This window comes from Poecilia reticulata, chromosome 3 (assembly GCF_904066995.2).
Source record: "Poecilia reticulata chromosome 3, P_reticulata-male-v2, whole genome shotgun sequence".
Lineage (NCBI taxonomy): Eukaryota > Metazoa > Chordata > Actinopteri > Cyprinodontiformes > Poeciliidae > Poecilia > Poecilia reticulata.
In genome coordinates, this window is record NC_088832.1 from 2231375 (window position 1) to 2244573 (window position 13199).

The following is a 13199-nucleotide window of genomic DNA, read 5'->3' on the forward strand; positions in this document are numbered from 1 at the left end:
TTATTGCAAAAACAAGTTTATTCTATAGTTGGGATTTATCCGTTTAGCCAATTTATTTTCAAAATGATATGGTCAATGGAACTGCACCTACTGATTATTAGAATAATAGGTTACATTCTGGAAGAAGCACAATGAACAGAAATGTTTCATAAAGACTTACCTGTGACATTCACATAGACCGTGGTGAAGGCAGCTAATGGTACAGCTGCCACATTCTGAGCGCGAACCCGCAGAATAAAGTTCCTGGTGGTCTCATAGTCCAGGGGCTCCGCCACCAGGATGGAGGCTGAACCGTCTTCTCGATTGGGAGTCAGGTAGAAGCGAACCGGCATGTTGGTCTCTGGGACCATTCCATCCTCCAAGTTGTACGTTACCCTCGGATCACCAAGAGGGGATGTGGCTTTGATGGTCTTTATGGACCAGAAACAAGAAAAGAGGACAAAAGCAAAGGTAAGCTTTCAATATCAGAAGATGGCTTATGTAGAATGATCCCCACCTAAACATCTTACTCAATATATTAGACCTGAAAAAACTAAAACCACAGTAGAAACTGGAGTCTTACACAGGCTGAGTGAAAAACCCTTTTTATCTTCACTGTCAGGCATCGCAGGAGATTAAATATTTGCTGTTTGGAAATCAGGAAAAATTGCTAAAAGTTAGAGTAAGCTAAATATTTACATAGGTCTGTCAGTTAAAGAAAGCCAAAATGACAATGTCCCAGCTAATATAAACCTCTAGCTTAAAACATGTGGGTTTAATAAAGACACACCTCTGAATGTTAAGATGTTAAGATGTGTTAACAACACACATCTTTCTTGAATCTTTGGGTCCAATTTCTATATGCGTAAAATACTTGCAATCATCTATTCAAATAAAAAAAACATGGGAAACACTGCAGGCATGTCTAGGCATCATGTTCAGGAAGGAGACGGTTCTACAGCCTGCCCCAGAGATCACCATGTTGTCATTTTCCACACTAAAACAATTCCTGTACGTGGCAGGGCTGAAACACCACTCTGTGAAGAAGAACAAGTCCTTTTCTGCATACCAACAGAAAAAGTCGCATTTGAGTTTCCAACACATTCAGGGGCACAGACATTCATTTTTGGAGACACGTCCATTGGCCTGATGAAGCCAAAGTTCAAGTGTTTGACTTTTTTGGGCATCATGCATTTGGAGGAAAAGGTTTAATATGTAGGAGTGACTGGTGCAACTTAAACAAAACAACAACAAAAAAACTATGGATTAAGCATTTCAAAACATTAGCCAGGAAGTAAAGGGCTGAGCTCAAACGGGACATCCAACTGGATTAGAACTATATGGATACTAAAATTAATGAATTAGCTAAATTAGTTACAAAGCAGCAAGTCAAGGTTTTGGGGTGGGTGGCATCACAAAGTTATGACCTCAGTTCCACAAGGGTAGAGATGAAACAGTGTATCAGAAAGGTAGAATACAAATATAGCAGCTCTGTGGAGACCTGGGGCAAAACTCCAGCAAACTATAGTGAAAAGCTTGTGGAACAAAACCAGAAATAATACTAAAAAATGTAGTATTACACGTAAACGTCCAGCAAATAAAGTACATCGTTTCCTGATATCTTGTTAGTAAGCAAATAGCAATATGCTGTCAGACAGTGGCAGTTTCAACTGCATACTTATGCAGCATGATGACACTCGCATCATAATAGTTGTCACTTTCTGAATATAGAAGGAATGTTCTCACAGTGTGTTGTAAACTAGCAAACAAAACCAAAGCTTAAAAGGTTATACTGATTTGCATTTAAACAATTTTCACACTTACACTTAACAATTTTGAGACTAAGTTGCAGCAATAAAATTCAATCTAAGCACCAATTAAAAAGACAAAGGTTATCCAAGGGACTTTTACAACACAAACAGTCAGTTTGTCTTGTATCCAGTTTTTTATATATCCAAAAATATATAAACAAATAAATCTATGACAGTCCAGTGGCATATAAAGGGTCCCGGTAGGTTCAATTCCAATTTGGTCCTACTTATCCAATACGTAGCAGTCACAATCAGAATCCAATTGGCTGAAAGTTATCTTAGAAAGTCCAGCTGATTGGTTGAAATGAACCCCTTCTAAATGCAAACAGCAAAGCTACAACTGAATTGTGCATAATAAACGGATCATCTCCTATAAAGCGAACATAGAAAAGCTCCAAACTGTCTAAATCTAACAGCAGTCAACTGATATTGTGTGGGATCAAACAGAGACACACTCGCATCCAAATGCAGCTTTCCACCTACACTAATTAAGGATGAGGCTATTCAACAGCTGATGCTGCATACAAGCCAATTAAAATTAAGAAAGCCATCTTGGGATTGACACGGCTTGCTTATAGGTGACCCACATGCATCCTTTCAACCTGGAAAGAGAAGTGGCGGCAATAATGAGACACCCTGCAAAGCAAAATGTGTCAGAGCACACAGTGTGCTTATTTAGGCCATAAAGACTTCAACTGTCCAAGGCAGAGGAATCAGAGCCAACCGAGAGTCATTGCATCTCTCCATAACCGCCGAATCAACTCTGAGCTGCAATCTCGATTAATGCATGGCACCGCTGGGACCTTCCTCTGTCTTCCTCTTTTTATTAGCGTCTCTCACAAACACAATAAAGGGCGCGCATTCCCATTTAAACTAACCTTTCTCCATCTTTATCTCCACCCAAGGAGTTAAAACATTCATCAGCCACTCTAATGGACTGGGCTACTTTCAGGAGAGTCTTAGAAACGAAAAAAATAAAATAAAAAATGTTAATTCATTAAAAATATCTTGGTAGTGTGGAAAAAAAGCAGTAAGATAGATGGGATAATCCAGAGACGACATGTCGATGGGGGATGTTGACTGTGCACGGTTTTCAAAGCGGCGGTGAAACTTATAATCACCTGGTTCCGTTACACGCAACTGATCTGTGCTGATTTCAATCAATTTAAATTTTCAAGTTCATTTCAGCAAGTCATTTTCACCATGCCTTGATGCCTCCATAACTAGAGGTGTTGTCATGTGATTGGCTGATTTCTGTTAACAATCAACTGCACAGGTGCATCTAAACAAGTGGTTGGTCTGCGTCAGACCAAACAGGTAGGAATCACCAAATGAAAACCCTCTGTGCAATTCTTCCTTTGCAAACAAGCTGGCATTTACGTTTTTGTTTCTTTTTCTTTAACTTTATAGACGTTAGCAAACAAGTTCACGCTACAACATCCGCAGTCCGACGTACCACGACGGGCGTGTCCCGAACTGTGTTCTCCGGTATCACCACACTGTAAGTGTCTTTTTCCCACTGTGGAGGCTGGTTCTTCACATTGGTGATGGTGACAGCCAGTTCCACCGAACTGCTCTTGTTTCCTCCGTCTGTTGCTACAATCTCCCTGGTGATGTATGTCCTCTGTGGACAGAGTAAAGGCAGTGAGGCTAAAGGACAGGAAGAGAAAGCAAAAGGCTGAAGATGTGACTTTATGTCAGAAACTGCAGGGTAAAGAGTGTGGTGTGCTAGACTAACAGCATGCTTTATAGCAGCTCTGTATAGCAGACTACTGTGAATTAGGCAATTTTGAATTAAGAGTTTTGTTGTGTGTTTGATGATGTAAAGCAAATAAAAAAAAGAAAAAAAAGAAACTTGGGTTGTTAGTAGGAGCTTCAAGGTGCTGAGGATACAAATTTTCAGTCCCCTTGGTCCTGGAAGAGTCCGAGATGTGGAGTATGGAAATCGTTACATGGAATTTTCCTCTCTTTTTTTCTTCCAAACAGAATTGATTTTTCTTTGTTGTTGGTAGTGAAGCAAAGGACAAAAAGGAAGCAGATATCAGATAGCCTCCTCTGGGCATGGGGCTCTGGTGAAGTTAGAACCGTAACTGTCAGCAATAAAGTGCTGATACAAACATTCTCTCTTTGCTTCAGGTTGACTAAAATCTTTTTTTATTAGTGACAAACTAACGTTTAATTCTATCCTCTAACAAGTTCTTACCTTTGACCGTATATCCAGGCATTCTTCTTGAGAAACTATTGCAAGTGAACTTTTGAGTGTCATCAGCGACCGAGTAGCAACACTTAACACTTCAACAATTTTTTTACTTTATTTTTAAACCACTATTTGGCTACTTTCACAAATTAGCTCTGCACAGCTTTCGTACAAGTAACAGAGCATTAGTTTATGTTAAAAGCTTTTTTGTTCTTGAACTTTCGATTTCCACCGATTTAAGTGTCAGCCTGAACTCGACTCATATTTACCTGGGAGATGGGCTGGTTGACGTACACCCAGCCCGTCAGCGGGTTGACCCTGAGGTACTCCGGCTGCTCACCAGACATGGTGTACGTGACGGCTGCGTTGCTGCCAAAGTCATCGTCATGGGCCGCCACCCGCAGGAAACTAGTTCCGATCATCGTGTCCTCACGAAGGAAGTCTGAGAGAAAACAGACGTTTCTGAGTTGTTAGTATATTTTTCTCGTAAAAAAAATTTGCCCCTTTAAAGATTCCTTCTACATTTTCCTTTTGTCTCCAAACGTTTCAGATCATTAACAAATTTAAATATAATATAATAATATGAATGACCACATTTTTGGTGAGACCTGATTTCTAGCCTGACATTAAAGAAATAACTTGTCTGACAACATGATGTAGACTGTTCACACAGCAGGTCTTATTGCTCAATTCTGATTTGTTTTGCTGAAATCTGCTTTTTTTTAGGGTGTGGGGGTTGGCATTCATACTGCTGCATGATGTGACCACAATCAGATATCTGTGTGAACGGTTTATAACCCCAAAGTGACCCGCATGCAAAGAAGAAGATCGCAGACGACACACAGCAGCGTTCTGTTCACGGAAGTAAACTTTAGAGAAACCACAAGAAAAACACACCAGAGATCTGCTTCTACACCTGAAGAAAGAGAAAAAAAGCCCAAAGGACTGACAAATAACAAATGTATATAACAGTAATACTCTGTGTTTAGGGGGTGATGGAGGGTTAGGATGTCTTAAGTGGGAGTGTCCTAGTTGTCCAATAGAATCAGGGCCCAGGATGCAATGAGGCTGTGAGGTTAGAGAAGAGTACCCTGCAGCCCAAGGCCCTTCATGTGTGTATGGGGAGGAAAGGACACAAACTCAACGGGACACACAGTTTCTTCTTACACTCATATCGGAGGTTCTCAAACTTCGGGCTGTTGTCGTTCTGGTCCAGGATGAGAATGTTGAGCTGGCAGATGCCGATCAGGGGGTCGGCTGCCTGGTCAGTGGCAGTCACTGTCACCGCATACTCCCGCTGACGCTCACGATCAAATTTCCTGGCAGTCACGATCACGCCTGGAAACGTTAGGGGGACAATGCAGATCAAACAGAGCAGAGAGCACCAGATTATCTCAAATTAATCTGATGACAGAATCCTGCCAGTTGAGTTTACGTACCAGTATCAGGGTGGATACTGAATGCAGGAACTGTAGAGTCTTTGTGCATGAAGCCATATGTGACCCTGCCATTGGAGCCTTCGTCTGCATCCACAGCGTGAACCTGCAGAACGAACGACCCCGCCGGCTGGTTCTCCAGAACCGCTGTGCTCTCTCTGTACTGCTGACACTGAGGAGAGAGAAAACAGCAGAGACAGCGGTGTGTAATAAAAAAATAAAAGTAGAATAGAAAGCTTGCATGGAGATTGTTTCTATTTAGTAAAGAGAAAGGTTTGGTAAAGTTGCTTCTTTCGGATTATTTAGAACTGCATTACAGACTTGCACTAAATTTATATTTAATGCACATGTGCATGAAAATGAACATGTGATATAAAACCACACAAGAAGAAATGGTAGAAAATAGTTCCCACTCTTTCCCTTTTATTTTAGTGTTTTTACTGCTCACTTAAAAACCTTAAGTTAGTATAAATAACTCTTAGTGACATAGCAAAGTAGATTAACAAATTTAATTAAAAAAATAAAAAAACACACAATTTCAGTTTATCTTTCACAAACTAACGCATTTAATTTCAAATTCCAAAACTTGCTATATTTCTTTGACTTAAGGGGTAAAAGTTAGCAGACATAATTAATGCTGTTGTAATATTTTACAGTGTATGTTGCAGAAAAGATAGCCAATATTAAGTAATCAATTAATATACAACTGATATTAGAATTAGTGTTCTTTGTGACACAAAAGCTTTAGATACTTATAGTTGCTCCAGTGGGATTCACTGGAAGAAGTTGTACTTGATCTTTTTTATTCTTTTTCTCCTGTTTAGATCCATCAATGAAGTTGTCAGACATGTGCAGTATTATTCTCTTCATTTCAACAGTGCTGACGTTTCTGCTGTTATTTCCCACTGTGCAGCTCTCACATTCTTCTTTAGTCCTCAACTCGTGTTTTTTTTTTTTTTGGTGTCTGACAGAAGTACAGATGCCCTGCACGCTTTAGGGAAGGCATCCAGCCCGTTCTTCCCTTGGCGCCGCCTCGTTTTCAGATCCACTCGTGTTCCGTTTGGTTCGTCCCTCTTCACAGGGAGCAAATACTTTGTGAATTAGATCAAGTTACTCAGCCAAGACAATTAACCCAGAGGGTCACGCGGAGTGCGGTGTGTCACAAATGGCTTGTTAATGCGAAACAAATTGTTCACAGGTTATTCAGAGCAAATGGTTTACACGAAAACGAACCAAAACAAAGAAACAAAAAAAAAAGCAATGAGATGCATTAAGCAGGTGAAGTGTCAGGCTCGGTGTCTAGTGGGATTATTCAGGGTACAGTGAACAAGACTCTGCCTGTAAACTATTGAATTGATATTATTAACTTTGAACACTGAAAAATGATAATAATAATAATAATAATAATAATAATAATAATAATAATAATAATAATAATAATAATAATAATAATAATAATAATAAAAAAACAAGCAACAAACTGCTAAATATGTAAATTGTTAGAGATTCATGCCGTCTCAATAACAGTCCAATGGGACACTGTAAACGCAACAAAATCAGAACTCCCATGTCTGCAGCCATGTACTGCTGCAGGTCACTGATTTATCATTTCTTTATATTTAAAACAGTCCAAATATATCGCGCCCAGTAAACTTAGCTTGAAATCCCTTGGTCAGGACCTTTTTAGCCATCAAAGACTAGTATTTACCATGACAACCAGCTGAATTCTCTGATGTAAATGTAGCATTAAAACGAGACAACAACCTGAAATTGATCAGTCTGATCGCATCACTGTTCATCCTTAGATTACATTTTTTTCCACATTCCTCCTGGAGGTGATTTTCACTCAAATCAACCTGAAATAAGTTCATCACATCAGATTGTTGTGTTTGTATTAATTTCTCTCATTTGACCACGTCGGGTAAACGCTGCAATGGGAGCTGTCATAAAATTACTAATCACACTATCATATTAATCTGTTCTTCCATGTAATGTCTCATTATGTGGTAATGAAGTAATGTAATGTAATAGTAATAAAATCAGGCGTAAAAATGCAACAAAAAAAACATGAAATGATACTGATTAGGATGAACATAAACAATGGTTTGTTACTGTTTATTACATAACGCAGCATTATAACATTATCATTTCTAAAAAATCATTTAAAAAAGACTAACCTCTGCATTTTTGTAATAGCTGGTGATAAATGCAATAATATTATTATATAAAGTGACATAATGAGCATTGTAGCCCCACAGCCACAGCATTCGTGTTGCGTTACAAATTCCTAGTATTTGACGAAGCAAACATCATGAGACTAAAGGTTAGTACTGAATGCAATCAGTGGCTGTGTGTCTGTAGTGCCACTGCCACTGGGAAATACAAGAACCTGTTATGCTCCGAATCACCACCTTTCTGTGATTTTGTCTCTTTCTTTTGCCGTCTTGGTCTACTGAATGCTGCCCAGAGGCCCGAGAGGTTGCGGCACATCCAAAGATCTGGAATCCAAACAAGATGAGGGCTTCTGCCGGCTTCACTGTCCAGATGCTGACTGTGAGCGACAGAGGACACAGAGACTAACCCGGGTCGTCTTCTGTAAATGAGCCATGGTGTTCTTCACGTTTACGTTCTTTTATAGATTTTGCCACATTAAAAACAAGAAACTTATTTATATTTACTTGAGACATTATGTAGTAGACCATGGTGCCTGACTGGAGTGGAAGAAAAATGAAAACCGGATGTGTGCAATGCTTTCTATTTTGAAATACAACTAAAAAATAATTGAAAATAATAAATACAGTAGGCGCAAAAAAAAAAAAAGAGTCCACCTGTGTGTCATTTCATGTCATTATAGAAACAGTTATATGAAGGCCAGCAGGGTTTGCTAGAGAATACTGGTGAGAAAACAGAACCATTAAGGAAAAAAACGGGGAAAAGAAAAATTTAAAGCACACTGCAAAAGCACAAAATCTTACCAAGTACTTTTTGCTCTAGTTTCTAGTGAAAATATCTCAGTAGAGTTAAAATAAAACAAAACTAACTGATAAAGTAACTTGTCAATAAAATATAGGCGCTTGTTTTAAGTCAATACTTTCTTAATATTAATAAAAAAGTACTAGTTCCAATGGCAGATTATTTCACTCCAGACGTTGTTACACATGGAAAAAGATTTTGTGGTTTTGCAGTGTGCTTTAAATTGTTCTTTTCCCGTTTTTTTTCTTAATGGTTCTGTTTGCTCACCAGTATTCTCTAGCAAACCCCGCTGGCCTTCACATAACTGTTTCAATAACAGTGGTTTTCTAAAATGTCTTCCTTCTGAATCAACAGACTTTGAAGCTCTCATGCAGCACTGTTCAGTCCATTATCACTTTTGATATTTCCACAGTTACACATTTTGAGTCAGTCTATCATATAAAATCTCAACACAACACATTTTTGGTTGTAATTTAACAAAATATTTTAAGAAATTCTTTGAGAAAACCTTTGAAATTCACCTTACACTTAATCGTTTTTCATTCCAGAACTTTCTTTTAATCGCATCCCTATTGAAAGCATTTAACTTCAACTTCTTACCTTTTCATACTTTCATAGTTTTGCTGATAGTTTGAATGTTTCAGTTTGTCTTGGAGGAGGCAAATGTCAGGTGCCAGGAGACTGTTTGTCTTTTTCAATCAGCCTCCGGTTAAAGAGGAAGAGAAGAGCGATTGAAGTGGAATACACAACAGAAAACCCCCGAGAGAGAACTGAGCGTGAAGTTTCAGTTCATCGTGTTTTCAGCTGTAACGTTTCAGCGAGAGACGAAAACACGGCAAAAGTGACTCCGATCTAAACGAATTTGGAATTATTAGCAGCTTAAAAGTGAGGTTGGTTTTTAATTTTGACTTTGGCGGCTCATTTCCATTGGTCCAACATTATCCCTTTAAAGACACAGAATCCCCCTTCGTCTTCTTGTTGCCTGGCTAACAGGATATGAAGCAGAAAGGAAAACACTTCCCGTTTCACTTTCTTCCCACAAGAGAGTAAGGAGGCTTTACTCAGCAGCAACACACACACACCTCCTATTCTTGGCTCGGGATACCTCAGGGGGCTGAAAAGTCACCTCATTTAAAATTGAAACATGGCAAGAAAAAAAAAGCTGGTGGAGAGGCAGCTCTTCTAGAGCAGGTCGGTCGGGATTTCCCCCACATCCCTTAAAGCCTTAATTAAAAGACCAAGATGATGTAGGATGGAGATGCGAGGAAAGAGATGAGGGTCCTGCTCGCTAATCGCTCCTGTAGAGGAGAGAGATAGGGGCTAACGAGGTGACGAGATAGGAAGACAAAGACATGGATACAGAGAAATGATGGAGAACACTTCCACAGGATGGAAAGGCAGCGGAGCGATACTTGGAGAGGAACGTTTTAGATTTGTCTGGGAGAGGTGAAATAGAACCGCAGAGCGGCTGTGGAAGCTGAAAACAAAACATGTGGGGAAGTGGAACGAGCTAAAAATCGCACTCAATAACGCCAACGCGTGATGGTGCGTTGTACCTGCTCAAAGACGGGCTTGTTGTTGTTCACGTCGTCCACTCCCACTATGACCTGCGCTGTGGAGGCCAGCGCCTGCGGCCCGCCCGAGGCGTTGTCATCTGTGGCCGTGACGTTGAGGACGTACTCCACGCCCTGCAGGCGAGGCGGCGGGCTGGAGCGCAGCCGGATCAAACCTGCAGCCAAACAAACACAGCGGCGGCAGCAGTTAGCACACCACACGTCTTTATGGAGGATCGAGTTCAGACATTTTATTCAATATGACCGACCTCAAACGAACGTAGAGCCTTCCTGGGTTTTTCATTTTACTAGATCACATGTGTCAAACTCAAGGCCTGGAGGCCAAATCTGGCTTTTCATGTGGCCCTCTGGACTCCAAATTACATCAATAAGTCCCTTCAGTTTTTCACAAACCCACAAAATTCATGCAAAATGAAAAAAACTTTTCTAATTTTACTGTTAATTTTTCTCTAAACTGGCCAAACACGTTGGGTATAAGTGACTGTTCAGCCCTACTGGATGTCAAGTTATCTTTATGGTGATTAATAAAAAGTCACATTTGGCATCATACATTAGCACAAATATTGTTAAATGTTCACAAAAATATTTCGAAAACAGCACCACGAAATTTGTGATTTTAATTGCAAAAATCCACAGAAACAATCACAAAATCCTGCATGGACTGAACAGCTGTTCAATATAATGTAATTTTAAGAAACACTTATAGAATGCTGAAACAAACAGTTTTTATTGACATTTTAACAGTTTAATGGGTTTTATCATTAATTAAAAAATGATTAACCACCAGCATTTATTGAGACCTCATAAAATTCACAATAAATGGAAAACCTTTTACCTTTCAGAGTCCAAACCATATTGATTTTCTGCCTTGGGCAATGTTCACACAGCAGGCCAATGAAAACCAAACTTAAGTTTTTTTTCTCAAAACGCAACCAACATCATGACTGTTTGAATGGACCAACTCCAAACTTTTCACCCAAAAAGTCCAATCCAATCTGACCCAACCAACAGCACAATGACCCACAGTACTGTAGAATGTCCACTTTCGAATGGTTCAAAAAAAGCAGAATGAAGATTTTGAAGAGGTCTAGTCAAAGACTTTGCTTAAATCTGATTCAGGTGCTATGCTGGGACCTCCAACACGATGCTGATGCTCAAAAGCCTTGCAATGAATCTGAATGAGAAGGACTCCACAAACATCCTCTGATAGTCGTTGCAGAAAAGGGTTCAGGGGCTGATTATTTTTTGCACATTGGGCCAGGTGGCCTTAATAATCGAAATAATTTTTAGAATGTTTCTGTATTCCTTTAAGTTACCTTTGTCTGATTTCAGATTTTGCTTTTAACCGCACTGAAATTTTTCACTTCAAATCAAATGTGGAAAAGTTCTGCTAGCTTGTGGTGAAGGGTAAACACAACAAATGAGTCAAACAAAGTGCATGGAGCTAAATTAAAGCACCGTTCTCTCCACAAATGCCAGAAGATGACTCTGTGTCCGTTTTTATCTCAACCATTTGTCATTATTTGGACCGCCCGATGTTAAATTGATTGGTATTCCCTTTGTAGCGCTGCTGCATCCCATTTCTCCCTTCCTCCGACGGACTCTTTCAGTCTGCTGTAGGCGTCTCATCTGCATCCCACTCTGTGCTCTGAATGACTCTCCTCCACTCTGTATGCATCTCATCATTCCGCGCTCTGTTTACCTTGTCTGTGTGTTTGTGAACGTGTGTGTGGGCCAAAAGTGTGGACACACTTATTACATCCTCCTTATCTTCAGAGACAGCGGCGGGTGCCACTGTTGTCATGTCCCCATTTGACTGCTGTTGCAGCTACGACCCTGAAATTGTAATCATATATGCGCTTACTGTAGATACGCATGTGTGTGTGCTATTCATCCTTCTATCTTTGCCTAGCAGACCAAGGGGACTGATGTGACAGATTAAAGTCCCAAAACGTATGATCATTGTGTTTTTATCCTAGTTTCGTGCGTCTACTACACGCAGCAGCCAAGTCACTGCAACTGCAACTGCAACAGCGCACTGCGTGAAACATGGCAACCAAAGACAGACACTGATCAATCAAGAGGTTTCTAAGAAGAAAACCATACTAAATAAAATTACAAGTATTTTATGCACCCAGAATCTTTAAAGCTATTTTGGAAATACATTCTGTGTGAAATCCTGACCTTATTGTCCAGGTAATGTTTTTGAATGATTGGCTGCCCAGTGACGAAGGTCTGAATGAATTAATGCCATGTACATGAACAACTTTGGTTAACATCTCAAGGTAACTGATCGGGTTTGGGAACAATTCATCTGAAAATTGGATAGCCAATTTCTCACTAACTGCATTTCCATTGACCATATAACTGCAATTATTGCCGCTGACCCAACCCATGAAGAAGAAGAAAACAGAAAACAAGTCATTTCATAAGCAGGGTTTATTAAACCAGAGATCAGCGAGTAGTTCAACAATAACCCTGCCAGCATGCCTAGGTGGGCCCCATATAGGAAAGGGGGGAGGGCAAATGATTTATTACAAAATGTGCAGATTCAATTATCAAAACATCTCACACTGAAATACTTTCTTTTGTGTTATTCCTAAGTCTAATTCAACATATACTAAAAACAACAGATCCATGTATAACTCTAACTCCTTTTCCTGTTTTCCTCAAAGGAGAAGGAAAAGTTAATGTACAGTCTTGTCCTGCGCTTCACCTCATCCTAAGCTTTCCTTGCTGTAAAGTTTTAGCTGAGCGTTGGGTCCTAAGTGGTAGCTTATAGCCCATGCTGCCAAATTCGGGTCACAGAACACTCAACATTTACTCAGCAGGAAGTCCACTTAAAGGCATCTGACTGAGTTTTCTGTCAGCTGCTTTTTGCTGCCGACATTGAACTGTTTTCAGTTGCTGTCTCTTTAAAACCTCTATTTGATAAAAGCAACATTTTATCTGATTTGCAACCACAGGGATTTAGATGTATTTGGGGAGAAAGAAATAAACCTGAATAAAACCTCCTTCAATTCTACTGCTAATAAAAGTAGAAACCAAGATGACTGTAGGAAGTATGAAAAGAAATCCACAGCAATCAAACATTTAAATGTAATTCAAAAAATATCTGCCACTAAAAAGCCAAATTGGATTGTTTTAGTCCACCAATGCTCTGTTTAAGGTCAGGCCTTAACGTTACAAAAAGGTTCAACTCCAGAGTTTGACTAGGACACTCCAAATA

At 39.7% G+C, this 13199-nt stretch overlaps 1 protein-coding gene across 1 annotated transcript in view; it reads right to left on the reverse strand.

Annotated features, from left to right (window-relative positions):
- The window catches only part of LOC103462246 (neural-cadherin), a 353789-nt gene that overhangs the window by 168573 nt on the left and 172017 nt on the right, over positions 1–13199 (reverse strand). Inside the window, exons 8-13 of the mRNA XM_008404906.3 lie at positions 9953–10125; positions 5427–5595; positions 5155–5325; positions 4257–4429; positions 3247–3414; positions 161–410 (exon numbers count right to left, since the gene is read on the reverse strand). Of these exons, the coding sequence (XP_008403128.2) occupies positions 161–410; positions 3247–3414; positions 4257–4429; positions 5155–5325; positions 5427–5595; positions 9953–10125 (1104 nt within the window). The remainder of the gene's footprint in view (positions 1–160; positions 411–3246; positions 3415–4256; positions 4430–5154; positions 5326–5426; positions 5596–9952; positions 10126–13199) is intronic.